Source organism: Notamacropus eugenii, chromosome 5 (assembly GCF_028372415.1).
Source record: "Notamacropus eugenii isolate mMacEug1 chromosome 5, mMacEug1.pri_v2, whole genome shotgun sequence".
NCBI classification, from domain to species: domain Eukaryota; kingdom Metazoa; phylum Chordata; class Mammalia; order Diprotodontia; family Macropodidae; genus Notamacropus; species Notamacropus eugenii.
In genome coordinates, this window is record NC_092876.1 from 101,742,899 (window position 1) to 101,770,885 (window position 27,987).

Here is a 27,987-nt window from a genome sequence, read left to right on the forward strand (position 1 = left end):
TGTCAACATTCTTTCGTGTCAGTGAATGTCATAAAGGAACATTCTTCTCTGCCTGGATTTTTATTTCATTTCCAGAGAAGGGACAAGAGCAGTTTAATGTATTACCAGTACACCAACACACTGGCTTTTCAGAAACTGGCATCATACCCAGTTATCAGACGAGTGAGACAAACAGACAGCATTGCAAGTGGAAGGGATGAAAAGTTGGTCAATGTAAAAGTATTCCAGAGTTGGGAAGTGGAAACAGTGCTTGATGAGACATCAGAGGGGTCAGAGTTCAAATGTGGCTCCATTCCTTACAACCACTGGGTGACTTTTGGCAAATCACTTAACCTCTTCGGGCCTCAGTTTCCTTATTTATAAAGTGATAAGGTTGGATTCAAGACCCTCTAGATTTCTTCTAGATACAATAATCTAAATAACAGATCAGGTATAGTTCACAAATAAAAAACACTTCTTTGGGAATCTCTTACATGAAAGTTTTTAGAAGCATTTATGACTAAAAAGCAACATATATTATCTTCAAAAGTCCTTTAATGATCTGATTTTTTCATTAGTGTTAACATTCCCTTCATTTAGGTAGCGCTCTGCACTACCTCAGTATTATGCAATGTTGTCTCCTAAAAATTCACAAACCAAACCTTTTTCATAGGCAATCTTATATTGAACCTAGTGGACAAAGATATTTTCTACTTTCAACGTTAATGGTAGCTTCCACATTTACTCCATAGACAATGGGATTTAAAAACAACAACAAAAAACAATTTAGTGCTAAAACCACCTCTTCTTCATTCCTCCCTATCTCCTCAATATATCCTCATTCTTCTAGATATGTATGTATGTATATATGTGTGTGTGTGTGTGTGTGTGTATAATCCCCCTTCTCTCACTCAAAACAAAGTCAAGTGCAAGTTATGCCATCGTTTCTCTAATGGCATGGTCCTCTTCGAAAACGAAGGATGAACACAACAATACATATTTTCTCCACATATCCTACAAGGAATGGGGAACCTGAGGGCTTGAGGCCACATGTGGCTATTTAGGTCCTCAAGTGTGGCCCTTTGGTTGAATTCAAACTTCACAGAATAAATTCCCTCAATAAAAGGATTTGTTCTGTAAAACTTGACTCAATCAGAAGACTGCACCCAAGCACTTAGAAGATCACATGTGACCTCAAGGTCACAGGTCCCCACCTCTGTAAACCCACCACTATTTACTCTAACAGAAAAAATTCTCCTAAGAAAAGGAGTAAGTGGCAGAATCAATGCCATATGATGCATACTTTCTCTTCTTGCCTAAGCCTCATGTCATAACTAGTCCATTATTATTTCAAAATCTCTAGAGGATACTGTTTGACACAGTGGAGAGAGTACTGTTCTCAGAGTCAGATGACCAAAATTTAAGTCCTTGTTACGACTTTTGGAACATCATCCAATCATCCATTTACAGCTTGCAGGAATCTCAGAAGTCATCTAGTCTAACCCCCTTCATATAATAGATGAAGGAACTAAGGCCATGGGAGGTTAAACTTGCCTAAAGTCACACAAATAATACGTGGCAAAAGCAGGATCCCAGTTCAGGTTCCCTGACTTCAGCTGCAATAACCTTTCCAGTGAGATGTCCCTTAGACTCCTCTCCCTCCATTTTGACATCTATGAAATGCATATAACAACTCATGCATTACCTATCTCACAGAGTTGTGGTAAGATAAGCACTCGGATAATATTTTATAAGTGCTTAGCATAATTCCTGGCACATAGCAGACATTTAAAAAATACTTTATTTTTATTGTGAATGTGAGTTACTAACATCAGTTTCCTGCTATATAGATCTGACTGAATACAATGTTCTTATAATTAAGAAATACATATTTGTAAACAGTTATATTCTGTTCAGGAAACTTCATAAATAGCCAAGACTCTAAAGGAAGGAAGAAAATTACTTCTACAGTTTGTCAAATTGTAATAAATGATGGTTTGGGGATTTTCCCTCCACTCCTGAAGTATCAAGAAAACAGTTGGGTTCCTTTTGAATGAGAAGAAAGGGGAGACACTATGTCTTGTCACTGTGTCTCCACCCAAGACTAAGATTATAGCTTTGGAGTTGTTGGGAGAGATCTAAGAACTCACCTAATCAGATCCCTTCATTTTACATCTGAAAAAACTGAAGCCCACGGAGGTTAGGTTATGTTCATTCCAAAGTAAAACTGGTAGCAAGAAGGAGATCTAGGATGTGATTCCCAAGTCCTCTGATTTCAAAAGCATGATTCCTGTTCCACCATACTACACTGTGTGGAACTGGTATGCCTAGGGGAAGAAATGACATGGGCAGACCAAAGGTATGTTCTGGCTCCTGGATGGTCAAGGATAAGAAAAAGCTATGTCCACTATTGCCAGAATATACTTTTCCTCCTTTCCAGACACAATCAGAAAAAGACAATTGTGTGAATGAACTGTCATCATGCTTACAACAGGCTCACTGAACCACAGTCTCTGTAAAGAGGGGAGGGTAAGAATAAACATAAAAATTACATTAGAGGAGCCTTTTGTTAAGGATTTTGTGAAGTTCTGGGAAAAGAATACCTAATTATATATAAGAAAGCCATTACTTACACTCTGTGGACCCCACCAAGGAATACTTAAGATAAAATTCACTCACTGAATATTCAAATTCTAATTTAATCACAAATTCAGAGAATCTTAAAGCTTGAAACGTCTTCCTTTTTGAATAATTTGACAAGTCAAATAGATAGAAGCTATCAATTACCTAAGATGACAACAACAAATCTAATTTTTATAGCCCTTTATACAGCTGGCTCATTGAACATAACATTAACTCATAGATAACAATCAAAGGAGAACCTGTTTCCATATTTGTTTTACTTTCTATACACAGATGTACCACAGCTTTCATAAAACGTGATAGCAATCTATCAGTTCCCTGAGCTCAGGAACTAATTTACTGCAGGTTTCTGACACTGATTTTAAATGATAAGCAAGCTGAAATATGAAACTCATTTGTTTCTGTATAAATGAAATGAAGATATGATTGAAAATGTCATACTTTGTTTATGAAATAAAGATTCACAGAATCAATCTTACATGTGTGGAGCGTTGTTGTTGTTGTTTTAAAACCTAATTCTAAATTTCCTTCTTTGAAAACAGACAGGAGGAAATTATTTGGTTTTATGTGACAAAAGCATTTCATTGTTCCAAAATGTCTATTTTAACTACTTGTACAAAACTCCCCCATGTGCAAAGCACTCAGAGACACAAAGCAATAAGACAAAATTATTAAAAATTTTGAAAGCTGAATTATTCATATAAGAAAACAGCCTCATCAGTAATATTCATATGCCAGAGTAACCACAATATTTACTGCTTTTTCAAGCTGCTCGAAGTAGTACTGTGTAAGCAGAAATAGAGATAGTTTGATTTACATGTATTTCTATGAATTGCTTGAAAGTTTCCTGAAAAATTAGAATGAAAGAAAATACCAGGTTTTTCATAGAACCACAAGTACAAATTGCCCTGGACAGATATAAGATCTTCTAGCATTACTCCAGAATTCTTATATCATTTGTAAATAACCACATTTTTTTATGGCAATTCAGATCCACGGCTTTACATTCAATCTATTGAAATATTGTTATTATATGTGTTAATCACCATCACTATGGATTTATGCCATACCCTGGGTGCTTTCACTACTTCATTTTATCTTATAAACATTCCTTTCAAGTTGAGAGGGAAAAGTATTCTTATGATTATTCCCATTTTACAAATAAAAATGAGACCCAGAGAGTGTCAGTGACTTGCCTACTGTCACTTAGTGAGCGGTTAAAGCTGAAATTCCAGCCTCAATCCTACAGCTAAGAGTAAAATCTCCCATTACATATTCCTTTATTCTTCAGTTAGCGAACAGTAAGTACTTGATAAATGCAACGCTCTATGCTAGGCACCAAGTCAAGGCACGGAATAAAGAGATGAGTAAATCAGGAATGAGTCAGATCCCATTTCTGCCTTTAAGGAATTTACAATCTAGAAAAGGAAATGCAACACAGACATGAAACAATCAAAAATAAATCAGAATTCGGTTTTCCTTTTCTCTAAGAATATATGTATAAGTACTTCAAAATAGATAGCCCAACTCACAGCCACAGTATTTATTGAGAAAAGAAATACCATGATGATGCAAAGATGAATGAGGGAGAAAAAAAGTAGTCCCTGTACTGGAAGCCAGGATGTGTAATCTAGCTAGAGAAGAATGAACATGGAAGTAATCTAGTATAAAGTAGAACAAAAAGGAGTAAAAAGTTGGAGGTAAGATTGTAAGCAATCTGTGGGCAGTATTTCCCCAGGTTGAGGACTAGGATGCAGAGCAGCTAAAAAGTTTGCTAAAACACTGCTGTAAAGGCTATTCAGATCGGTCAAGCACCTTATCTCACCACCTTCCCGATAAGGCCACTTAGACTCTTATCTATCGTTTCAGCTAAGTGGACTGAGTGGATACAACTCTGGTCCTGGACTAAGGAAACTTTAAGTTCAAATCAGACCTCGGACCCTAATTGTGTGACCCTGGACAAATCACTTAATTTCTGCCTGCCTTAGTTTCTTCAACTGTAAAATCATATTTATAAAAATATCTACCTACCAGAGTTGTCATGAAGATCATATAAGACAATATTTGTAAAGTACTCTGCAAACTTTAATGCTTCATGTTAGCTATTATTAGCCCCAACCCAGGCCAACCTGACCCCTAGGCAAATGAGATAAAAGGAGACAGTCCTATAGTCCTGCAGCTCAGGATCAAGTCAGCTTTCCAGCCCTTATGTCCTACTTCTAGTGAGTGGACTAGGCTTGTATATTATGATTTAGCCTGCATTGTGGAGCCCAATCCCAATTCTAGGTCCATATCTCCTTGTTCTGAGCCCCTGCCCTTATCTTGGTACCTATCTCATTTTCCATTTCCTCTAAGACCAGTACCTTGACACACTTTCATCAGTTTCCCCAGCAATTGGGGTCTCACCATAAACTATATAGTCTTTGGCAATGTCTCTGCTTCCTACTGTTAGACCTCCTTGAACCTCTGCCTTTTATCTACTGTCACTCTACTCCATCAACCTGCTGGGCTCCTTCCTCTGTTGTCCATTATATTCCCTGTTGACCCACCCTCCTGCCTAGATTTCCTTCTAGTAGACATTGTTGGAAACTTCCATGATTAAGTGCCCTATCACAGAAACTCTGTGCAGTCTCTTGGCCCCATGCATGCCTCAGTCAGGTCAATCTGCACGCAGTCAGGTCAATTTGCACGCATCCAGGTCTAGGGTCAATTGATAGAAGACTTGGAATGGCCAGCTCAGTAACAATGGAAAGCCAGCAATGCCTCATGAGCAAGGGAATGACATGATCAGAGCCTTCTAATTAAGAATATTAATCTGAATCCAATGTGTAGGATGCATTTGTTGCTTTAACAAAGTGGGAAATTAAAGGATAAAGCATAAACAGTTGATTTGTCTATATCAAATCTTAGTTCAAGAACACTGTTTAAACTCATATAACCCATAAAATAAGATAGCAACTGGAATTGTGATTTCATTGAGAGGGGACTACTAGGAGATGAAAAAAATCTTTCCACTGATATAGCTCAGCAGCATCTCTGAAACTTCTGGCCTTGAAGAACTGCCTAGCACACTGACAAGGTGAGTGATTTGCAGCCATTATATGTCAACAATGGGACTAGAACCCAGGTGTTCCCAGCGCTAAAAGCAAATCTCTGCCCATTACACCAAGCTGCCTCTCTGGAAGATGATCTGGTAAAATGACTCTCCTAGCCAAGACTGTAGAAAAGTCTAAATTAGAATTTGCCCAACCAAGTACCTGACAGGACCTGACTAATCTTCATGATGTTATAAAAATAAACCATCTTTAGACTACTTAGGTTGACTAGAATATATACAGTTTCATAATGGAAACAGTGTAGTGAAATTCAAAGGGCAATGGATTCGGGGAAAGAGGACTGGAGTTCAAATTGCAGCTTTCCCTCTTGCTACTTTGTGTGACGTTGGACAAATCATTTCCTCTCTCTGGGCTTCATTTTCCTTACCCACAAAATTAGGTTAGACTAGATGATTTTTATGGTCTCTTCCATCTCTAAATCTATTATCTTTTTTATGATTTATATATTTATCAATTTTTTAATTTTATCATTTTGCCAACGCAAAGTACAACAATATCTCATTCCTAAAAAGAAAACTAACTCCTTAGTTTGGTGATTTCAGAAATCGTTCCCTTGAAATTATCTTTTGCCTAAACAAAGGATTATTATAAGGTATCATAACAAAAGAATATTTGCATTGGGACAACTCAACCTTCACACAATAAAGAAAAGGTCAAATTGTTCTGTTGAAACAAAAATGACAGCATGTTTGTTCTTCCCCAGATGCTTTGGCATTCTCCCCAGGTGCTTTGCAACATGCTACAAATGCTTATTCATGTTCCCCTGTCTTGTGAATTTCTGACCAATAGACTAAATCCTATGACTACATATAAGGAGGGAAGAAATAACAGGACCTAAATGCCCTGTAACCATTAAATGTAGTATTAATAATGAATAAATATTTGCCTGAAATATTTGCATTTCATCTTATGAAGCTGAAAAAATATTCAGAGTTAGGAGACACAAAAGTGAGAATCTAATAAATTCTTTTTTTTTGGAAGTGAGGACATTTCCAGTCCCCCTATTAATCAATGGGGCTCACAGTGGTTCAATTACTACCTCTCACTTAGATTCAGTATTGCTTTTGAGTAATAGGTAACAGAGTCACGTAGCATGACATACTTGGAGAGAAGACAATCTGAATTCAAATCCTACCTCAGACATTTTTTAGTAGCAGAAACCCAGGGAAGTCATTTCACCTCTCTTGGCCTCATCTGTAAAATGGGGATAATAATTGTACCTACTTCAAAGACTTGTTGTGGGATAAAATGAGGTGATACACCTAAAACACTTTGCAAATCTTAAGATACTCTATATAGATGAATGAATGAATAAATAAATGCTATCTATCTATCATTATTGTTATTCAGTCAACAGTCTGTCAACAAGCATTGATTAAGTAATACATGTATCAGTCAAATATTTACTAAGCCCCTACTATGTTCCAGGGAATACAAAAAGAGGTATAAGACAGCCCCTGCCTTCAAGGAGCTTACAATCTAACAAGGGATACAACATGAAAATATATACAAAACAAACTATATAGGATAAATAGGAGATAATTAACAAAGAGAAGGTATTGAAATTAAGAGGGGTCAGAGAAGTCTTCCTGTTGACAGTGGGAGTTTAAAGGAAGCCAGAGAGGGGAGTAGTATGAGCAGAGGAGGGAGAGCATTCCAGGAACAGGGGATGGCCAAAGAAAATGCCCAGAGCCAAGAGATGGAATGTTTTGTTCATGACAGCCAGGAGGCTAGTGTCACTAGATGAAAACAGCATCTATCATATTTTAGGGTCTCCAGAGGCAGGGAACCTGTGGCGTTGAGGCCACATGTGCATCCTCAGACTCAGCTCTTTGAATCCAAACTTTGAAGTTTGGGCTTCATCAAAGGGCCACACCTGAGGACCTAGAGGGCCACATGTGGACTTGAGGCCACCCCTGTGAGTCTATGCTAAATGGTGGGAATTCAAAGGAAAGCAAAGAGATACTCCCTGCTGTCATGTAGCTCACAGTCTAATAGAGAAGACAACATGTGAACAACTCCATACAAACAAGAAAAAAGGATAAATTGGGAATAATCAACAGAGGAAAAGCACTAGTATTAAGGAAAAATCAGGAAAGGCTACTTATAGAAAATGAGATTTTCGAGGGGACTTGAAGGAAGACAAGAAAGGCAGGAGATGGAAGAGGGAGACAATTCCATGCTTGGAAGGCAGCCAATGAAAATACTTCAAGTCTAGAGATGGAGTGCACTACACAAGGAACAGCAAAGAAGGATGGCGTATTTTACAGATATCTGAATGGCAAACATCCATAAAAATTAGAACATCTGCCATTTGCCCAGTTGAAGTGACCTGAGGATTAGTAAATTAATGAGTAAAACACTTCGTATTCCTTAGAGATTGGCTACATCAAGTTACTAAAAATACTGGACCATGGGGTATTCCTTTGCCACTCAGCCAAATTACAAACAACATGTACGGTAAGACAGCCAGGTAGAGGTGAAAAGAGCTAGAGGGATCAAATGTCCACAGTTTTGTTCTGTCTGCAATTTTTAAAATGTATATTGAGATGTTATAGAGTGACCCTTTAGACCCACCAACAATAGGGCACATGCTCTGAGTTGTTTCTTCTAGAATCAGCTATGGATTTTCACTCATCATTTTACATTTTCTTAGGGTTCCCTTGTGATGCACAGCATAAACTTGCAAGATGGTTGCTCAACACTGTTTCATGGAACAGCGTGCTTTTTTTAAAAAATGGCCTACAAAGAGAGCTAGTGTCATGCAATGGAAAGAATTGCTGGCTCTAAAATCACTATGATTACATCAACATTTATCAAGTCCCTACTATGTGCAAGACACTGAAGATACAAAGACCAAGATGGAAATGATCCCTACTCTCAGAAGCTAGCTGATGGCAACCCAAGGAAAGACCTTAAAAATCAAAAGAATTCCTCTACCTGTTTTGGTTCAGAGAAATCAAAATGCAATGATCATGGGAAATTGGGATCATACCAAAATCAGTCTAGAGAATTCAAGGGGGGAACCCTCACAAATGTGACATCGAAATTTGCTGCTAGGATAGTCTGAAATTCAATAAATAATCCCCCATTGTATTTATATTTTCAAAAGACAACAAAGGTAATCATATTTATTACGTAATAGGGTTTTTTAGATTTGCAAAGCACCTTACAAACATTACCTCATCTGAGCCTCCAAACAACTCAGGAAAGGACATATAGCAAGGCTTATTATCCCCCTTTTACCCATGAAGAAACTGAGACACATAATGGGGTAAGTGTCTTGTTCATGATCTCATACCTAAAATGTCATACTCGACGTCTTTCTGATTCTAAGTCTGCCTACTAGGCCACAGACTAAATGTTAAAGTTTAACATCTCCCTGACTTGAATTTTTTTTTTCTTTTGGTTTAGTTTATTTTTGCTTCTCTGAAAGTAAAAACCCATGATGTGCAAAAGAGAGTGACTGTCTAAGTATGAATAAGAACTGCGATTTCACAAGCATAAGGAACTCCCACCAAGTAAAGAAATTCCTTTTCCAATGAAGGTGATCACTTTATGGACAACTAATAGATACAGACAGGGTAAGACTTGCCCAGGGTCTGTCTTTCAGTTTGTATCAGAGATAGGCCTTGAATGTCTGTCTTTCTAGCATTATGGCCAGTTCTCCATCCACTATGCCAGGGCAATATGGCTGAAGAGAATAGATGGTCAAAGCAGATTCAAGTTGAATAATATCATCTTGTTACAGCTTGAAGGAATCCTAAGGCAAATGTTGTGTTATCATTTACATGCAAAGGACAATGTGATTGAATGGTATTACTGTAGAAACCACTGTTTGGAATACCCCATCTGACAACTGCTGTAGCAGCTGTGGGAATCAGAAAAGGCTTCATGTAGCAGGGGGGCTTTGAAGGAAGAGGCAGAGATAAAAAGGGAATGCATTCCAAGCATAGGGGACAGACAGGGCAGAGGCCTGGAAAAAAGGAAATGGACTGTTGTGTCTACAGAAGAGAAAGAAGGTGAGTATAGCTGGACTGGAGGGGCTGGGGGGGACCCTAGAAAGGCAGGGTGAGGCTGCATCATAGAGAGCTTTAAATACCAAACAGAGGAGAATATATTTGGTTCTAGAAGTAATAAGGAATCACTAGAGTTTATTGAGTAGGGTAGTAGAGTGATCAGATCTACATTTTAGGAAAATAACTTTGGTCATTAATATCCTCAACAAGGATGCCTGCAAAGATTTTTCTTATAACAATTTTAGATGGTGAAGCAGGCACATGGTGGTAATAGATAACATTGATATAGCACTTTAAGGTTTACAAAACACTTTACAAACATCTTATTTTACCCTCACAACTCTGAAGGCAAAGTACTATTATAATTCTCATTTTACAAAGGAGGGAAGTGAGGCAGACAGAGACTAAATGACTTACCCAGGATCACATAGCTAATAAATATCTGCAGCTGGATCTGAACTAAGGTCTTCCTAAGTCCAGGTCCTACTCAAGGGTGTTGTGATCAAGGGATAACCTATTTTCGGTATTAATAAGAACCACAATTTTATCTATGTTTTTGGCATCTTCCTTTCCTTGTGAATGAATCCTTTAAGGCTCTCACAATTCCTTACCTCTAGCATGGATCCTTTCTCTGTCTACTTGGTCTAATTCAACTGTTTTTCACATCTTTGCTGTACTCAGTGCCATCTCTCCCTCTCGTATAAGCACACCCATGACTGAGATTTTAAAGTCCAAGTATGGTCGCTCTACCTTCTTTGAAGGGGAAAAAAAAGATTATTGTAAAATTATTTGCCGATCTTTTCTATTTTTCTTCTGTTTGGTGCCCTCTCATTTTCATCCTCAAATGCTCTTTCTATTACTCTGGCTAATCAAATCACAGCTCTACATTATAAACAATGAAAGAGTCTGATATATAATAACTTACCTAATGAGTTATGTGGAGGTTGGAGATAGGCAGGGAAGAGTTCTACCATATATAATGCAAATATATTACATTAAATTTGAGGGTCAATATTTCAAAATAATGGGATTGGTTGTAAAGATCCATGGAAAAGCACCACAAATAATTAATTTTCAAGGCTAAAGTTTAGAAAACACATTTTGGAAATGCTAGTTTATATGAAGAATATTGTGGGGATGGCAATGGTTGTTTTCAAACATTATCAAAATATGTTACCATGTACTACCACACATATCAAAAATCTATGCTCTGCTGGATTAAAGTTCACCAAATACCATTCCTATCCTCAAGGAATTTCCAAGTCTCAAAGAGATGACAAACATACATAAAAGAAGGAAAAAAAATATGTATCAAGTGTCTGTTATGTAACTAAGCACTTTATAAGCATCTCATCTGGTGCTCACAACTACCCCCCAGGAGGCTGCTATTATCCCCATTTTACATGGTAGGAAACCAAGGAAGAGAGAAGTTTGGTGGCTTTCCCACTTAACCCCACAGGTAGAAGTGACAGAGACCACTCATCTTCTTGACTCCAGAGTTTAAAGTGCAAATGTCCTTAGGTTTTTATATAGTCTAAATTTTTTTAAAATTTAAACCAAGTACATTGTCCTTCCTCTACAAAGACAATGACTGCAAACCACTAGTAGCGAGACTGGCTCAAGCCATTTTTTGCCAGACCCTGTGCTAGGTAATATGAATCCATCCACAATTTCACACATGATCCCTATGCACTTGTGATACAGATACCTAGTGTTACAAGTGTAATCTGTGCCTGTGAAACAGAGGTTTTCTCTTTGTGAAGTAAACTAGCCAAGGAATTAAGGGTTTATGAAACTTGAGAGCAAATTACTAAGGGAAAATATATAGTCTCTTTCCCTAGAAATCTTTAAGACCAGGAGAGATTCTCATCAGTCTGAAGAGGTTTAAGTCTAATTCTTCCTAGAGGCAAGAGCATGGGCTCAGGGTCCCTTCTTGCCTTAATTATTCTGTTTTTCTAAGACAAAAGTGGCTGAAGTGGGTTAGCATCACTCTGACCCGCAGGATCCAAGGATGAAAGTGTCAGCATCTCCCTCAGGCTTCATTTTTGCAATGTGCCTCATTCTTTCCAAATGCAAGCTAGATTAAAATCTTATTTCTGGGCTCTCCATTTACAACTGCTTATGACTGGTACAGATATTCTTTTCATCTTAAAACTAACACTTAGACCATATGCCAGGAGGTAGATAGTAAATAAAAAGTTCAAGAACTAGAACAAAAAGTCAGGTCAAGAGAAATCAGTTAGAATTTATTGGGTTTGCGGTGTGTCAGGCACTGTGCTAAGCACTGGGAACAAAGCAAGGCAAAAACAGTCCCTATCCTCAAGGAGCTCACAATCTGATGGAAAGAGACACAATGCAAACAGCTACTACACACGTATTGGTCTGATTCCCCAAAAAAGTTAACTGGTACAGCAATAGTGGCAGAGGTGGACAATATCCTATAGTGAGGTTAGGATGCCAGTTCTAAAATAGGTGAAGTACCCAAATGAGAAGGGAGCTTGCATGCTCCCTGTTAGAGTTGGCAATTTTCTATATAGTATGATTTGAGAGGCCTACTCTGCCTACTGCCAAGTTACTAGTTATACCTAATGCCTCAGATTTACAATAATTCAACTGAACACATATTTATGAAATGTCTGTCATCTCAAGTCACAGATTTTCTTGTTGGAAGGTCTCATAAAGGTAATCTAGTCCAAACCCACTCATTCTAGAGAGGTCAAAATTGAGACCCAGGAAATTTTAGTAATTTGACCAAAGCCACACAAGTGATAAGACTCAAAATCTGACTCTACTTCCAATTGATATGCTGTAAGACACCATGCTCATCCCTAAATTAAGGCATTATTTCCAAATGGCTACTGATAAAATTCATCCGGATTACCCAGAAAGGACTATATGTGATAGTTCTGGAGTTTTTTCATGCTTATTTGTGGTCTGGACCTGTGATTTCATTGGTTTGGTGAATTCTCAAGGAAGGGCTCCCCCTCTACCCATGGAGAATCATAACTCCTTTGCAATTTTATTTTAGAGAGGTGCTTATGGTATGGGGAATTACATAACTTGCTTGAAGTATGGAAGAATTTGGTAACCAGCTAATGTTAATAGTAATAACAGTAATAGCATTTACTTAAGTTAATTTAAATAGTGATTTAAGGTTTATAAAGCATTTTATACGTTATCTTTCTGAATGCCACAATAACTCTTTGAGGTAAGCTGAAAAGGATGAAGTGATTTAACCAAGTTCGTACAGCTAATAAGTGGCTGAGGTGGGATGTGAATCCAAAACTTCACAAAGGCAGGACTTGAACTCAGAACTTCCAAAATCAAGGCCAGCCTTCTTGTCACTATATTACACTGTCTCAGTTAACATCCTGATATTGAGTAATCATGTTAGTTACTGTTCATTTAATAAAGAACAGAATTTTAATGAAGTTAATACCCTAGACCACTAAGTTTCTATCATGGGGCAGAACATAGATTTAAAATGGTAGGGAGAGTTGAATGTGGAGGAGATGCCAACAAGGACACCTACAATGCATCCTGAAGGTATGGGTCCCTTGGAATGAGAAGGCATAAAAGATAAACAGATTTTACGATGTTGCTTTGGACCACCCTTAACTAAGGTTTGAGCAGATGTTCTCACTGGGTTCTGGGTAACCTCAAAAACCAAATTATGTATCATATAGCCCAGAAATCATCTTCTGCTTAACTGGTTGGCTCTTAACCAGTCCAGACATAATGTGATTCATGTAAAAGTGGCTAAATCATAATATTGTATTAACAAGAAACACAACTATGGTAGATTCACCATGCTTCCACCACTGTACCATGATTTCCTTCAGGTGAGACCCCAAATTTAGATCCCCAGATGCCAAAATTTCAACAAGACATATCAGTCACTTTAACCTCTTCGCAGAGTACTTTAATCAGTTTCACTGTCCTCAGTTCCTCAAAACAGTATTTTTATTTGGCATCTTTTCTGCATAAAATTAAGAGGAAACTAAGTGGAGGAATGAAGGCTTTATTCCACACAAATGAAGCAATCCAATGTGTATCATCAAGAAACTTTCTTACTGAAAACTTAAGTGAAGCACTTTCTGCAGGCAGCAATATTTGAAACTGTCTAGTTATATACCCCATATCAAACCAAAGGAGAAAAAGGGGAGTTAAATCCCACTTTCTCACAGTATCGTTACTAAATTGTATACATGTCAGTTTTTCCACAAAAAAAAAAAAAAATGTCTTCTACACACTGATCTTTTTTACCTTTTAAAATCTCTCATTCCAGGCTTCATGATACAGTGGATGGTGCAGTGGATAGAATACTGGGTCTGGAGTCAGGAAGACCGGAGTTCAAATTCAGACCAAGATATTTACTAGCTGTGCAACCTTGGACTAGTTGCTTACCTCATTTATCTCAATTTTCTCATCTGTAAAATGGGAAGAATAATATCACCTTACCTCCCAGGATTGTCTGGAGGATCAAATGAAATATTTGTAAAGCATTTAGCACAGTGCCTGGCACATAGTAAGCACTTAATAAATGTTGGCTATTGTACTCAGCATCCATAGTGATATTTAAAAAAAAAAAAGTTTTCTGTGAGGGGAAAAAAGTACTTAAGGCTCACATGCCAGTGACCACGGGAAAAGCTTCTGCTTTAACTGGTGACAAATTTCAATGCATTTACTCTGGCTCCAAAAATTCTATATTGACCTTTAACCTTCCAAAGCAGGCCAATTCTGATTTGGGGTTGAAGTTTTGTCCTTCATCTTATTCTCATTTCTGTAGAGGTTTGACTTCCTGACATTACACCATCTGGGCCAAGTTTCTACACAGCAGGCAGAGTTGTTAAGCAGAAATGGGTCTGTCTTGTGAAATTCACTTGCTTCCTGCTGTCTAAGTAAATCTTGGGTTTACCTAACTCTAGGTAAACACGACCCTTCTGGGCAAGCCAGTTTAATAAGAAAATCTGCTTTCAGCACTACACTCGCTGAATAAACTGCATCCCCAAAGCTTTGCATCCACAGGTTTTAAAAGGTTAGTTTAGCATGGGACACAGTCTTCATAACCCTCTCATTCAGGTCCTTCTCTCTCATGTCCCCTTACTCTCCCATCTGTTTTCCATATTCATGAAATGAAATCACTCCCATTAGTCCTGAATAGAAAGACTCAATAATTATGAAACAATAGACTGAAGACTTTAAACAGTCTTTTTGCTTGGTCTCTCATTTTAGGAGAATATTGTGATCACTCTATAAAGAACAGCTTTATGATTTTTATTATATTTCAGATTTTTTTTAAAGTAGAAAGGCTGAATTTACTGTTATCAATGACAACCCTAGGTCTACTTACTGTGCCCTCAAGAGGATACAATCAGCATAACTCTCATATATTCTCAGGATTGGATTCAGAACCACCACAAGTCATAACATAGATTGCATCTTTAGTGGTAGATCTATCACAGGAAAATCAACTCTTTAGGGCAAATTACTTCTTCAGCTAAATGTCAGTCACTCTAACCAGTATCGGAGTAAAACAAAAAAGTAATCACTAAAAGAAATATACAGCATTTAAAAAAAAAGTTTTCAATAGATTGCTATCTTGTGTTTTCTGTAAATGCTAAAGTTTGTCTTGTCATGTTTTGGAACTATGTGAATTAAAAAAGGAGGAGTAAGTATGTGAGCATTTCATGGGTTAGATTCACCTACCACTGTCTTTCATAGTTGTATACATTTAAAGATAATCAATGAAAACTGATTTCTCTTTGTAAGCAATTTCCTGTACTGCCAAGAAGAGTAACAGTCCTGGCACTAATGAAGGGGAAACAGAAAGCAATACTTACTGTAAAAAGGAAAAGTAAAAAAGTACCTAGTCATGATTCTCTATCCAGGTAAGCTGCCAAAATCAATCCAAGTTTATGAGTGGAGAAAAATAATGTGCTCCCAGTTATTCCTGTTCTCCAAAAATGTGGCATTCATAAACAAGCTTTAAGAATCAATACTTTTATCTCTACTCTCTGAAATACCTTTGTTAGTCAAGTTCCAGTTACAAAGGACCTCACTCTGTTCAAATGTTAAGCTGAATCTTGAAAAGGTGAAAAAAACAAGTTTAACATTTGCCCATGTTCGCCTCATCACCCAACAGAGGAAAATCAGAAACTAGAATAAAAACCAGAAGTGTGGAAAATGTCATATTAAGAACTTTCATTTGTTTCCCAATACATTTGTTTTCTGTGGTACTGTCCCTTCCAGTCCAAGAAGAACTCCACCCTTTCTCTCAACACTACTGGGCAGTCCCAGGGACCAGAGATAACCTGATTGGCTGTTCTGGGAAGGAAAAGAGAACTCAAGGGATAAACATTCCTGGCTTCCCTTTTCTGGATCCTCTCAGTAACTCACACCAAAACTAAGAAATTCACTTTTCCTTTATAACAAAGTTACAAATATGCTCTGAAGGATTTTCTATTCTCCCCAGTTTTCTACTGTATCTATCAATGCCATATTTCCAGAGTGGACTCCAAATCTGACAGACTCGGCCAGTCAGCTTGAAGAACAGAGGTGAAAAATTCAGTGGAAAAACATATAATGTACAATTAAGATCATGTGATCAGAGGAAGCAAAACAAAACTTGCTGAAGGAAGCTTTTCTCCGGTCTTTATCAATAGAAATGTCCAGTCTGGGAGAAATCAAGCATCATTTTCATGAATATTCTCCTTTGTCTATGGCAAGGTCTCCAAGAACAGGTAAAATCTTAAAGCTATAATACTAACATCAGTTCTTTCCAGTGGTCAGACTTGTAGCTAGGACAATGTCATTAAAGCTGTGTGATTAAACTGCTTCCACTAGCATAGTGAGTAGAGAGCTGACCTTGGAGTCTGGAAAACCTAAGTTCCATTCTCATTATAACATTATAACACTTAATACTGGCTGCATGACTCCAGGAAAGAGATTTAAACTCTCAGTGCTTCCAGTCACTAAGTGTAAACTGAAAAACAAGAAAAAAAGTTCCAATCTACATTGTAGAAGTACTTCATCAAGAACTCCCTATAAGTAAGGAAGTCTCAAGTCCCCTTCCCAAAATACACCATTTATTTGGACATACCATGTAAGACCAAGTTTTTTTTTAGTTATTCCCAAATTTCATCACCAATAAAAAATATCATAGGGTAATGCAAACAGCATAGCCCTCAAAAATTCTTTTCATTTCCATATGAAATCTTCATCACCAAAAATTTCATTATGAAATCTCAATGTAAAATCGTGGCGAGATGATGACTGGGAATGTAAATTCCATCTTCCCTGCTCTGTTTCCAATCTAATCCAGCACTATCACCCCATACAGGTGAATTTGACATGCATGATGCATCATGCTTCAATGGATATGTGAAACAAAATTGCTCCTGTAGAGTAATGTAGAATGATTCCAATGAGATCCTTTAATTCTGTCCTACCATTAGAGGCGCAACACTATGTAGCCTATCTTACTGTTAAATGGTGTCAAAACAAGAAGGATAAGGACCCCACCGGAAAAGTAGCAACACAAATTAAAATAGAAATTACAGGAACCAACCTGAAAGTTACACAAAAAGAAAGTGGTCACTTACCGCCTAGGAACTGAATTCCTCCTGCCACCCTGCCCACTGTTCTTGAGATGAGCTCAGACACACAGCAACCCATGAGAGCAGTCAGTGCCACCAGGAGAAGGAGACCGCAGCCCAGTCCGGTCACTACGGTACAGATCCTCCATTCTGCGCTGGGGATACCTTGAAATGAGGCATAGCGCCCACATTCCTCCACCATCACCATCGTCTGGCGATTCTCATCATGTACTGGGTATGAGCACCTCCGGAAAGTGCCAAAGGACACCGGTTTCCCCATTTGCGATCCCAAAAGCCAATAAGGCATGAAGAATCCTACACAGGAAGCCGCAGCACAGAGAAAGGAGAGCAGCGCCCAGATCACACCTGTGCACGTGAGGCTGGATGTCATGATTTCTTCCAAAAACACTAGATGTGGCAATGAAGACCCACAAAGGACCAGAACTAAGTTGTTCCTGAGAATGAAGGAGAGTATTGATACGTCAAAGAAAGACTCACAGGAAGTCTTAATCCTTTAGCTTTGGAAAATTTCTTGAATGAGGCAATCTTGAATCTTACTGGCCATCAACTTCTTCTGTAGTAAGGATAATAGTCCCTATTGAAACAACAGGAGGGGAAATAAAGTTAAATGTACTGAGAAATGTGATCACACCAATTCAGCTGACCCAGTTTGAAATTCTAGAAAGTTCCAACATTTCATAAGTAATTTTCATTATAAGCCTAGTTCGGTGTGTCTGGCTCTGTCCTCCCGCAGTCTCCGCCAAATAATTACTGACAGCTATGTACTTAAAGACATACATGCCTTCTATTTGTCAAGTTGGTGAATTCATGTACAGGCAATAAAATTAATACAGAAAATTCACTAGCAGTAAATTTATCATGAGGTTTTAAAACAAAATGAGCCATATTATTGATTGTTTACTTTCTTAGGTCACAGCCTCCAAACATGTTTTGTTTCCAACATGGCTTTCCCAAGCTTTTATTCTCCAAATTCATTCCAAGAGTAGGTACAGACTTTATCTGAGTACCCTTAGAGATGTATTAGCTCACTGTCTGTGTACAGTAGACATCTAAAGTTGGGCTCCCTCCCCTTCACACACCCACACTGACACACAAAGTGGAGCATCTGGTCATTCCTTTAGCCTTAGCAATGACTTCCCTCCAGTGAAAATGAAAGCGTGTGTGTGTGTGTGTGTGTGTGTGTGTGTGTGTGTGTGTGTGTGTGTGTGTGTGTGTGTATAATCTCAGTAAAACCTACTTGCCCAACCCAATTCAGTGTGTCAACTTTCAACCAGAAAAATAAAGCAAGTTCTCCATTCCCTTCAACGAGGACCACGGACAGAATCGGAATGTACTTCTCTGTCCCTTATCTTTCCCCTCTCTAGACTCCTGACTCCCCAAAACTTTCCACAAAGGAGTGAGATTAGGAAAGAAATCCCGTCCACTCCAGCCTCTCTTGCTCCTTTACTTAAGGTCCCAGTAGAGCTTTTGGTTGCCCCGCAGGGTGTCTTAGGCTGGGCTCACTCTCCCCAACGCAGCCCTGAATGTCACTGGAAAGGAGATCTCTGGCTCCTTTCCGGACTTCTGTCAGCGGCAGGTCACTCTGGAGTTAGCCCGCCTGAGCTGTGCTGGGAGGAAGCAACCAGCAGAATCAGAGGGCCCTTCATCTACAGCTGGAGACTAGGAACCATCCTCACGCCCCCATGACCGGGGACACCCCAGCTTAAAGACGCACAAAGCCTCCTTTGCCAGGAGTTGGAGAGTCTTCGCTCGCTCTCCCCAATCCCCCGCCCCGCCCTGCCCTGGAGAGGGAAGAGAGTGGGGAAGGAAGGATAGGAAGCAGCACCTCCCGGGGGCAGACACCGAAATTAGACCATGGCAAAGGAGGGAGGACAGCTGGAAAGCAAAACTGCCTGGGACCCTGAAACCCGGAGCAGAAGAGCTCCCAGTGGTAAAGAGAGAGAGAAGAGAGAGGTCTCCTCTCTATCCCACATCCCCATCCCGGTCCGGGTCCGCCTGCCGGAGCTTGGGGCGCTGCACTTACATGGTTTGTAAGGCGGCTGGCTCCTTTCCTTCCCGGTCCCGGACGCACATGCAACTTGCTGCCTTTCCCGAGCAGTAACATCCACGAAAAAGACTCCCCAGCCTTCTCTTCTGCCTCCCGGCCAAAGACTGGGAGGCTGACTTTAGAAAGCTAGAATCCTGTGGGAGGCAAGGGCGCGCCGGGTGGACAGGTTTTCCAGAAGGGAAGGAGCAGAGATATTGCAAACTCTTCAGCTGCTGCTGCTTCTAGTGCTGCTGCTGCCTCCGCCGCCGCTGCTACGCTGAGCTCCAGTGAAGGAGGGAAGTGGACGCGCCGGGCGGCGGGGATCACACGCAGATGAACAGATCTCCCTTTGGCAGGCAAGGCACGCACAGCCAGCCTCCTCCTCTCTCCTCTCCAGCCCTCCCCTCACTCTGCTCCCCTCCCCCTTGCACCCCGTGGGACCCCTCCGCAGACAGAGCGCGAACTGAGGCGGGCGGATGAGGACATTCCTGGAGAGCTAGGAGGACTGTTCGTGGGGAGGAGGGTGGAGGAGGCAGGCAGTGGGCTTTCACACCCCCTCCCAAATGGGAGCGCCTCTCAATTGGGGAATAACGAGTCTAATAGTCTTTCCGTACCCCATCCCCCACCTAGCGTCTTTACTAAGTGGTGGTGGGACGTGGGGGAAAGGGTATGAGCCAGAAGACCAGGACGGACCAGAAGACGAAGACGGAGAATTGGGAAAGTTGGTTGCTTTCTTGTGGCCACCCTAGGGTGTTAAAGGAAGACACGCCCTCGTCGCCTCTGCCTCTTTACCTGTGTGTCTGGTATCCTTCTCCCCTTAAGAGATGCTCCCAAAAGGCAGCGCCTCCAAGTTCCAGGCAAAGGTTGGAAATCTCTTGTCTTTACAAGGTGAATTGCCTGCTGATGGGGCGCCTAGGACCCTGCTACTTTGGAAGGTCTCTAAGAGCTTGGGTGTGTAGCTCGGAATGGAAGAGGAGAGTAGGAGCTTTGTTTGCGGGTGGTCAGGGACAGCAGCCGCCGCCTCTGGCAGACAGCTATTGAAAAGGTCAAGGGAAGCAGCTACTGGCACATAGTTTCCCCTGGCAGAGTCCAGTCACTTGGGAACATTTCCACAGGCGTGGCTTACGAGTGGTGGCCCGAAATTATAGCAGATCTGCCCTTTTGACGCCTGGAGCGCTTGAAATCTTCCAGACATTAGCTCTAACCCTTTTGGAAATTAAGTTCAGTTTTAAAAGAGTGATTAACTATAGTTTGTGAATTCTCAGCTGAAGGCTTTCAAAGATATCTGTGAACGGAAGAACCTTCTCTGACCTGGAATAAAGTCTGCCTCTTAGGTTGTCAAAAGCCATGAGGGAGCAAGTATATATTAAAGATAAAACAGATATATTTCAAATATATAATTGCATATGTTTTTAAAAGTGAAATATTTAATTACCAGTTACCCTGAGATCGAGACCATTGAGTTTCTCATCAACAGAAGTTGGAAATACGGCTTCTTTTGTTTTGTTTTGCTTTGTTTTCTTTTCTCCAAAGGTTTTTGAATTGATGTTTCAACAGTTTGCAAGAAAATTTTTAAAAAACTAAAAAACCTATTAAGCTCATAGTAGCACAAGTAATCTTTTCCTTGAGGTTCATTTTTTCTCCCCATAAGATTTTAATAATGAATAATAAAACTGTAAGTATAAACATAATATATTTGAAATATAAGGAAATGTGAGTGTACATTGTAACTGTATTGACAGTAAACAGCAGGGCCTCTGATTTAGTCTAGCTAGAGCACAACTTCATAGAGTGGCCAGCATGTGTCTCGGTCACTCTGGGGAAATGGGGAAATGTGGAAATGTGATTCCCTGCAGAAGAATCTGAATCTTTGGAATGACCCGGAAACCCTTGGTAATCCTTTAGTTCCTTCTGTCCCCTAAGGCTACAGGAGGAGTGGTAGGCTTTATCAGAGAGGACTAGACAGAATCTGGGAGTGGCCAAATCTGTAGACTTTAAAGATAAGTAATCTGCTATCTGGCTCCCTCTTTCTTCCTATTAGACCAACCTGCCAGGACTTTTTTGAGCCTTTTCTGGAGAGCTGATGATGCCCTCTTCCCATCTGGCAAAATGGGAAACTGATTTGCTTACCCTTAGAAGTCAGCAATTTGCTGTCCTAGATGAGCTTGAGAATCTCTCAAAGCCCTAGTTGCCTCTTCTGATTTGTGTTTCTTTCCTGAGTATAAGCGATGGAGCAGACATGGACATTTCTAGCTTTGGAGGCTACCTCTTGAGTTGGAGAGGCTGGGAGCTCCTGTGTCCTTTACTGGAGCTAGCTGTTCTTAGATTGGTCTCTGCAACAACTGTAGTCCTTGGAGACGATGACCATTGAGGATAAGCCCGTCCCCTAGTCTGGCTTGTGAGAAAACATGATCTTAGAGGGAAGTATTTAAACAGTGAAAGAGAAATAAATGTCAATTCACCAGTCTTGAAAAACACTTTGTTTTAGTATTTTAAGGTTCAACCTTGCAGAAAAGTACAATGATAGTTACATTGCTGCTGATGTTATTTACGTCTTTGTCAGTGCATGTTTGTGAGTCTCATGTTAGATGTTCCTTTTGAGTGAAGGAAAGAAGAGGCAGTCCTACATCTGATTTACATTGAATACCTTTCTTTTCTTCCATTCTGGGGAGACCCTAAACATGATTCAATCCTAAGCTTCAAGTGATTCTCCTTGAGTCTCTAAGGGGAGGTCATAAAGAGCCAGAGAGTACATGAAAAGAGACTGTGATTCTTCTCCCTAAGTTACAGGTCCAGTTCAGTCTAGTTCCCAGAACATTGAATCCAGTCTCTTTAGAGAGAAAGAAGGTGAGTACCCCAGTAGTGGTTTCCCTGGAGGTGCTATTGTTTATCCTTCATTTTTGAAGAGAATAGGTGACATCACTGGGTAACATCTTGATTTATGCTTGAATGGTAGGAGATCATCGGCCTCACTCTCTCTTCCATTCAGGTCATTGAAGTCCAGTAGTAAGTCAAAAAAATCAAGATGACTGGTGATTGCCCAGGATTCAGTGGATGACCTTGGTTTCTTAGAAGTCTGACCAAGTTCTAAGCACTTCACAGTGCCTGCTTCAGCTATCTTCATGGTAGTTAAAACAAATTTGTCCTTATCTACCTCATTCAGCAGAGAGATGTCTTCATGTGTTTGGGAGAGACATCCTTCTAACTCACTAACAGGTTTGAGACCTGTTGTCACTGCATATGCTACAACTTCTTGGAGCCACAGGTGAGAATTGGGTGACAGGTAGATGAGCAGCCCTGGAAAGGGCTCAGCAAGTCCTCCTATCAGAGGTGCTAATCCTCACTGAACACCCCATACACCCCTCCCTAGAGATGGCTATAGTCCAGGCCCAGAACTCTGTGATATGGTCATTACTCTATCTATTTTGCGAGCTAGCTGCAACATAATATTGTTAACTAGTAGAATTTCAAAGAAGAAAAACAACATTATCCCTATACTCAAGAAGTTCATAATCTACTAGAGAGATTGGGCATGTATGCAAGTAAATATAATACAAAGTAGGTTATGGTGGAGGCAATTAGGTGATACAATGGATAGGGTGCTCAATCAGGAGTCAGGAAGAGCCAAGTTCAAATTCAGCCTCAGACGTTTACTAGCTTGTATGACTGGTCAAATCACTTAACCTCTGTTTTCCTCAGTTCCCTTTTCTATAAAGTGCGGATTGGTTGATTAGTTGTCCTTCATTCTTGAATAGGATCAAAATTACATCACTATGTTAAAGTCAAGTGACAATGAATATGTTTGACTGTGGCTGATCAGACCAATATGAGGTCAGAATACTCTGTCACAGGTCTGGCACAAATAGTCCATGTGAATATTTGGGGTAGATTCTCTAAATCTATACATCGAATGTTTCTCTTGAGCTACTTCAATTCTGCTTTGCTCATACAACATAGGACCTTCTCTGATGAGGGCGCACCATGCTGGGAGGTCCTATGCCAGTGTCTCCCATGTCAAACAATCAATTCCAAAGTTGTTAAGAAAGACCTTGAGAGTGCCCTTACATTGCTTCTAATCATACTGGATTTTGTGTTATCTATAAGTATGTGAACATTCCATGTACCTGTGCGGAATAGAATCGTCTTTGCAGACATTTTTGTACATTTTTTTGTGTGTTTCAAATGTAGGGTGGGATCCCCTTCTGTCTCCGTAATCATGCCCAGATTGGGTAAACAGACAATTTTTAGGGCACCTTTTCTAGCCCCTTCCTCACACCAGAAGGTGAGTAGTATAATCCTTAAGAGGCTGCTCAGACACCCAGGGGGCAGCTGAATTCCACTGCTACTTCCAATGAGAAGATGATCTTTATGGTCTGGGCTGCCTGTCGTCAGGGTTAGGACTACAGCAACCAGTGTATCCGTACCTGCTGCTTCATCACTTGCCTGTTGCCACAGGGCTTTGAGATATGTAAAAAAAGTTTTGAATGATGTCTTTTGATTAGTGTGTGAATTGTATTTAAGTGAGGCAGAGTTGCACAAAGTAGCTGACCTCTCTCTCTCTCTTCCAGAGTCATCACAATCCAGTGGCAGGACAGAGTCGAAACAACTGGTGATACTTGAGATGCAGTGAATGACATTCGTATCTTTGATGTCTAACCAAGGTCTAAGAAAGAGCTCCACAGCACTTGCTTCAGCTGCCTTCGTGACTGTTGAAGCAAGTTGTTCTCATCTGCCCATTTCATCAGGGGAAGTCTTCACATGCTTGGGGTAGACACCCCTCTAATCCACCAACAGGTTTGAGACCCCTCAGTTACCCTCAACCTGCTTTATCCTGACTTTTGAAACAGTTATCCGAGGTGTGGCCTCTGTGCATGCTACGGCTTCTTGGAACCATAGGTGAGAGTTAGGTGGATCAATTGGACACCAAAGGTGGAAGGCTGTCCAGAAAAGGGCTTGACAGCCCTCACACCTGAGGGACTAGTCTTCCCTGAACAGACCCCACACCCCTAAAATGGGATAATCAAAGCACCAACCTCCTAGGATTGTTGGATCAAATGAAATAATATGTGCGAAGTGCTTTATAAACCTTAAAGTGCTACATAAATGCTAGCTATTATGATAACATAAAAAACAGATTGAAACAAAGTATTCTAGGAAAATTTTAATATAATAGTGTCAAACATACTGGAATTGGAAGGGGCCACAGACCTAGAGTCCATTTTGTATCTCTCTTTGTTTCAAGGGTTGCAGTTATCATCATCACCATAACAAACTGCGATTGGGAAGCCTTTCTGTACTTCATAAGGTTGGCTGGTCCTCGTAAAGTAGACACTGCCTATCATATTCAAAAGCTTTCCAGATTGGCAGAATTTAGCAGGGATTGTGCTTCCCTGACATAACCTTAGAGAGCCTAGGGTAAATTCTATACCATTAAGCATCAGAATAGGATTTTTGTGAAGGTATAACATTGACAGTATCTGAAAGAGGGAACAGAGCATGCTAGGAATCACATAGTTTATAGGCTATGAATAAACATTCTTTTCAGTGTTGGAATTCCAAATGTGAAATCCTTGTCCAAACACCAATGATGAAACAAATTATATCAATATTGTTTATGTAAATCATATCAATACCAATTGATTATATTTTATATTATATATGACATATAATATGTATATATATTAAATTATATCAGTATAGTTTCCCTTTGAACAGAATCCCAGGTTATAATGAGAAAATTGTAGCTGAATGGAAGGAAGGCTCACAAATTTTCCTCGAAGCAAACCTAGGAATAGGCAACACTGGTATATTCAAAGGCAACAAGAATATAATTTCATAAAACAAAACAAACAAATAAAAAACTTGGTCACCTCACCTTGTGATTCTCATGAAGAATATAAATTAAGATTCTATGTGAGAATAATTGTAGTTTGTGTGCCAGAATCTGTAGCAGAGGATGAAGATGAGAAATCTAGGAAGAATGTCGCAAGATTCTGCAAATCAAGTCAAAAAGTACCTTGAAACTCAGTGGCTTCAGTGTGAAGATGGATGGACACAGGGAAGGATAAAGAAAAATGTTTTAAACTAGGAATCAGGATTAAAAATAAAGGAGGTCAAATCATTCATGTTATTAATATTTTCTTAAAGGATAGAGTCAGAAAGTACCAGATGAAGCAAACACAAATCTAAATTGCTGAATGTGAAATTAACTATATTTTCATAGCCAAAAAAAACCCAAAACAACCTGGTTATTGACATGAGAGTAATTTCCAAATCAGCTGTTTATTTACAGGCAGATAGATGACTTGCTGGAGGAAGCAAAGTTCAATATAAGCACCAAATTGATTGACTGAATAAAAAAAATAAAGAGGAATATATTACATTCAATTACAAAGTCTTCAACCTGACTTATTTAAACAAGCTGCTAATGCTGAACAATAGGAAATGGATAAAAGTAGCCTGATTTTGATAATTTCTTACAGAAATTTCAGTAATGCTTGGGGCAGAGACAAGATGGTGGAGTAGAAGGACAGATCTGCTCTAGCTCTTCCCCCATAACCTATAAAATATCTGTAAAAAATGACTCTAAAAAAATTTTAGAGCAGCAGAAGCCACAAAATGACAGAGTGAAATAGATTTCCAGGCCAAGACAGCCTGGAAGGCCGACAGGAAAGGTCTATCACACCAGACTTAGAGTGGAGTGCAGCCCAGGGTGGGCCATGCTGCACAGACAGGACTGGAGCAGGCTTCAGGGTATGGAATCACAGGCAGCTGGTGCAGGTTACCAAATTTCTCATCTCACAAATGCCAAAGACAGCTTCAAAGGTCAGTAAGAAAGCTCTTTCACCTGGATGAGAGGGGAGCGCTGATCCAGCCCCAGCCCTGACCTCAGGGCAATGGCAACCACTGTGGTAGCAGCGTCCACTTTTGGAGCCCTAGGCCTAAAGACCCTGGGGAAATCGAGCAACGGATCTGGTTGATCTGAGTGATGGTTCTAGGGTGAGGAGGAGCACTAGTGTGGTGGACCTGGTGGTGGCTGTGGAGAAGGAATCCAACTCACAGTTCCAGGAAGAAAAGAGTGCTTGTGTTGCTTACACACAAGAGTGTAGGGCAGGAGAGGAGTAAACTCCTCTCCCTTGATTGTGTCACCTTAGAGGAACAGAGAACTTACAGGTCCCTAGAGATATCTCAGAGAACAGCTGCACAAAACCTCTGAAGCTTAGGGTAGTATATTCTCCACTTGACAAAGGACTCAAAAGTCAGGTAACTGTCTGGGAAAATGTCCTAAAAGGGGAAAAAAATAAGACTATAGAAGGTTACTTTCTTGGTGAAAAGGCTATTTTCTTCCATCCTTTTGGATAAGGAAGAGCAAAGCCATCAGAGGAAGACATCAAAGTCAAGGCTTCTACATCCAAAACCTCCAAAAAAAGTATGCAATGGTCTCAGGCCATGGAAGAGCTCAAAAAGGATTCTGAAAATCAAGTAAGAGAGGCAGAGAAAAAATTGGAAAGAGAAATGAGAGTGATGCAAAAAAAATCATGAAAAGCAAGTTAATAGCATGCTAAAGGAGACTCAAAGAAATGGCTGAAGAAAATAACACCTTTAAAAAATAGATTAACCCAAATGACAAAAGAGGTCCAAAAATGAGGAGAAGAATGCTTTAAAAAGCAGAATTGACCAAATGGAAAATCAAGTTCAAAAATTACTGAAGAAAATAGTTCTTTAAAAATTAGAATGGAGCAGATGGAAGCTAATGACTTTATAAGAAACCAAGAAATTATAAAACAAAACCAAAAGAATGAAAAAATGGAAGACATTGTGGAATATCTTGTTGGAAAAACAACTGATTTGGGAAATAGATCCAGGAGAGATCATTTAAAAATTATTGGTCTATCTGAAAACCATGATCAAAAAAGTGCCTAGACATTCTTCCAAGAAATTATCAAAGAAAACTGCCCTGATATTGTAGAACCAGAGGGTAAAATAGAAATGGAAAGAATTCACCAATCACCTCCTGAAAGAGATACCCAAAGGAAAACTCCTAGGAATATTGTAACCAAATTCCAGAGTTCCCAGGTCAAGGAGAAAATATTACAAGCAACCAGAAAGAAACAATTCAAGTATTGTGGAAATACAATGAAGATAACACAAGATTTAGCAGCTTCTACGTTAAGGGTTCAAATGGCTTGGAATATGATATTCCAGAGGTCAAAGGAGATAGGATTAAAACCAAGAATCACCTACCCAGCAAAACTCAGTATAATACTTCAGGGGAAAAAATGGAATTTCAATGAAATAGAGGACTTTCAAACATTCTTGTTGAAAAGTCCAGAGCTGAATAGAGAATTTGACTTTCAAATACAAGAATCAAGAGAAACATGAAAAGGTAAACAGGAAAGAGAAGCCTTAAGGAACTCATCAAAGTTGAGCTCTGTTTACATTCCTACATGGAAAGATGTTTATTTGTAAGTCATGAGATCTTTTTCAGTATTAGGATAGTTGGAGGAAATATGTGTGTGTATGTATGTCTGTGTGTAGGTGTGTATGGATATGTATGTATGTGTTTATTATATATGTGTCAGTAT

General features: G+C 39.6%; 1 protein-coding gene and 1 long non-coding RNA gene across 2 annotated transcripts in view; one reads left to right on the top strand and one right to left on the bottom strand.

The window, feature by feature from the left end:
* The window catches only part of LHFPL6 (LHFPL tetraspan subfamily member 6), a 284,585-nt gene extending 264,477 nt beyond the window's left edge, over positions 1-20,108 (bottom strand). Inside the window, exons 1-2 of the mRNA XM_072610435.1 lie at positions 19,400-20,108; positions 17,362-17,950 (exon numbers count right to left, since the gene is read on the bottom strand). Coding sequence (XP_072466536.1) covers positions 17,362-17,746 — 385 coding nt within the window. The 5' untranslated portion in view covers positions 17,747-17,950; positions 19,400-20,108. The remainder of the gene's footprint in view (positions 1-17,361; positions 17,951-19,399) is intronic.
* A 94-nt stretch (positions 20,109-20,202) lies between these two features.
* LOC140504953 (uncharacterized) lies at positions 20,203-26,888 on the top strand. Its single transcript, XR_011967290.1, has 2 exons — positions 20,203-20,290; positions 23,971-26,888. It is a non-coding gene; the product is annotated as an uncharacterized lncRNA (long non-coding RNA).
* The last annotated feature ends 1,099 nt before the right edge of the window (positions 26,889-27,987 follow it).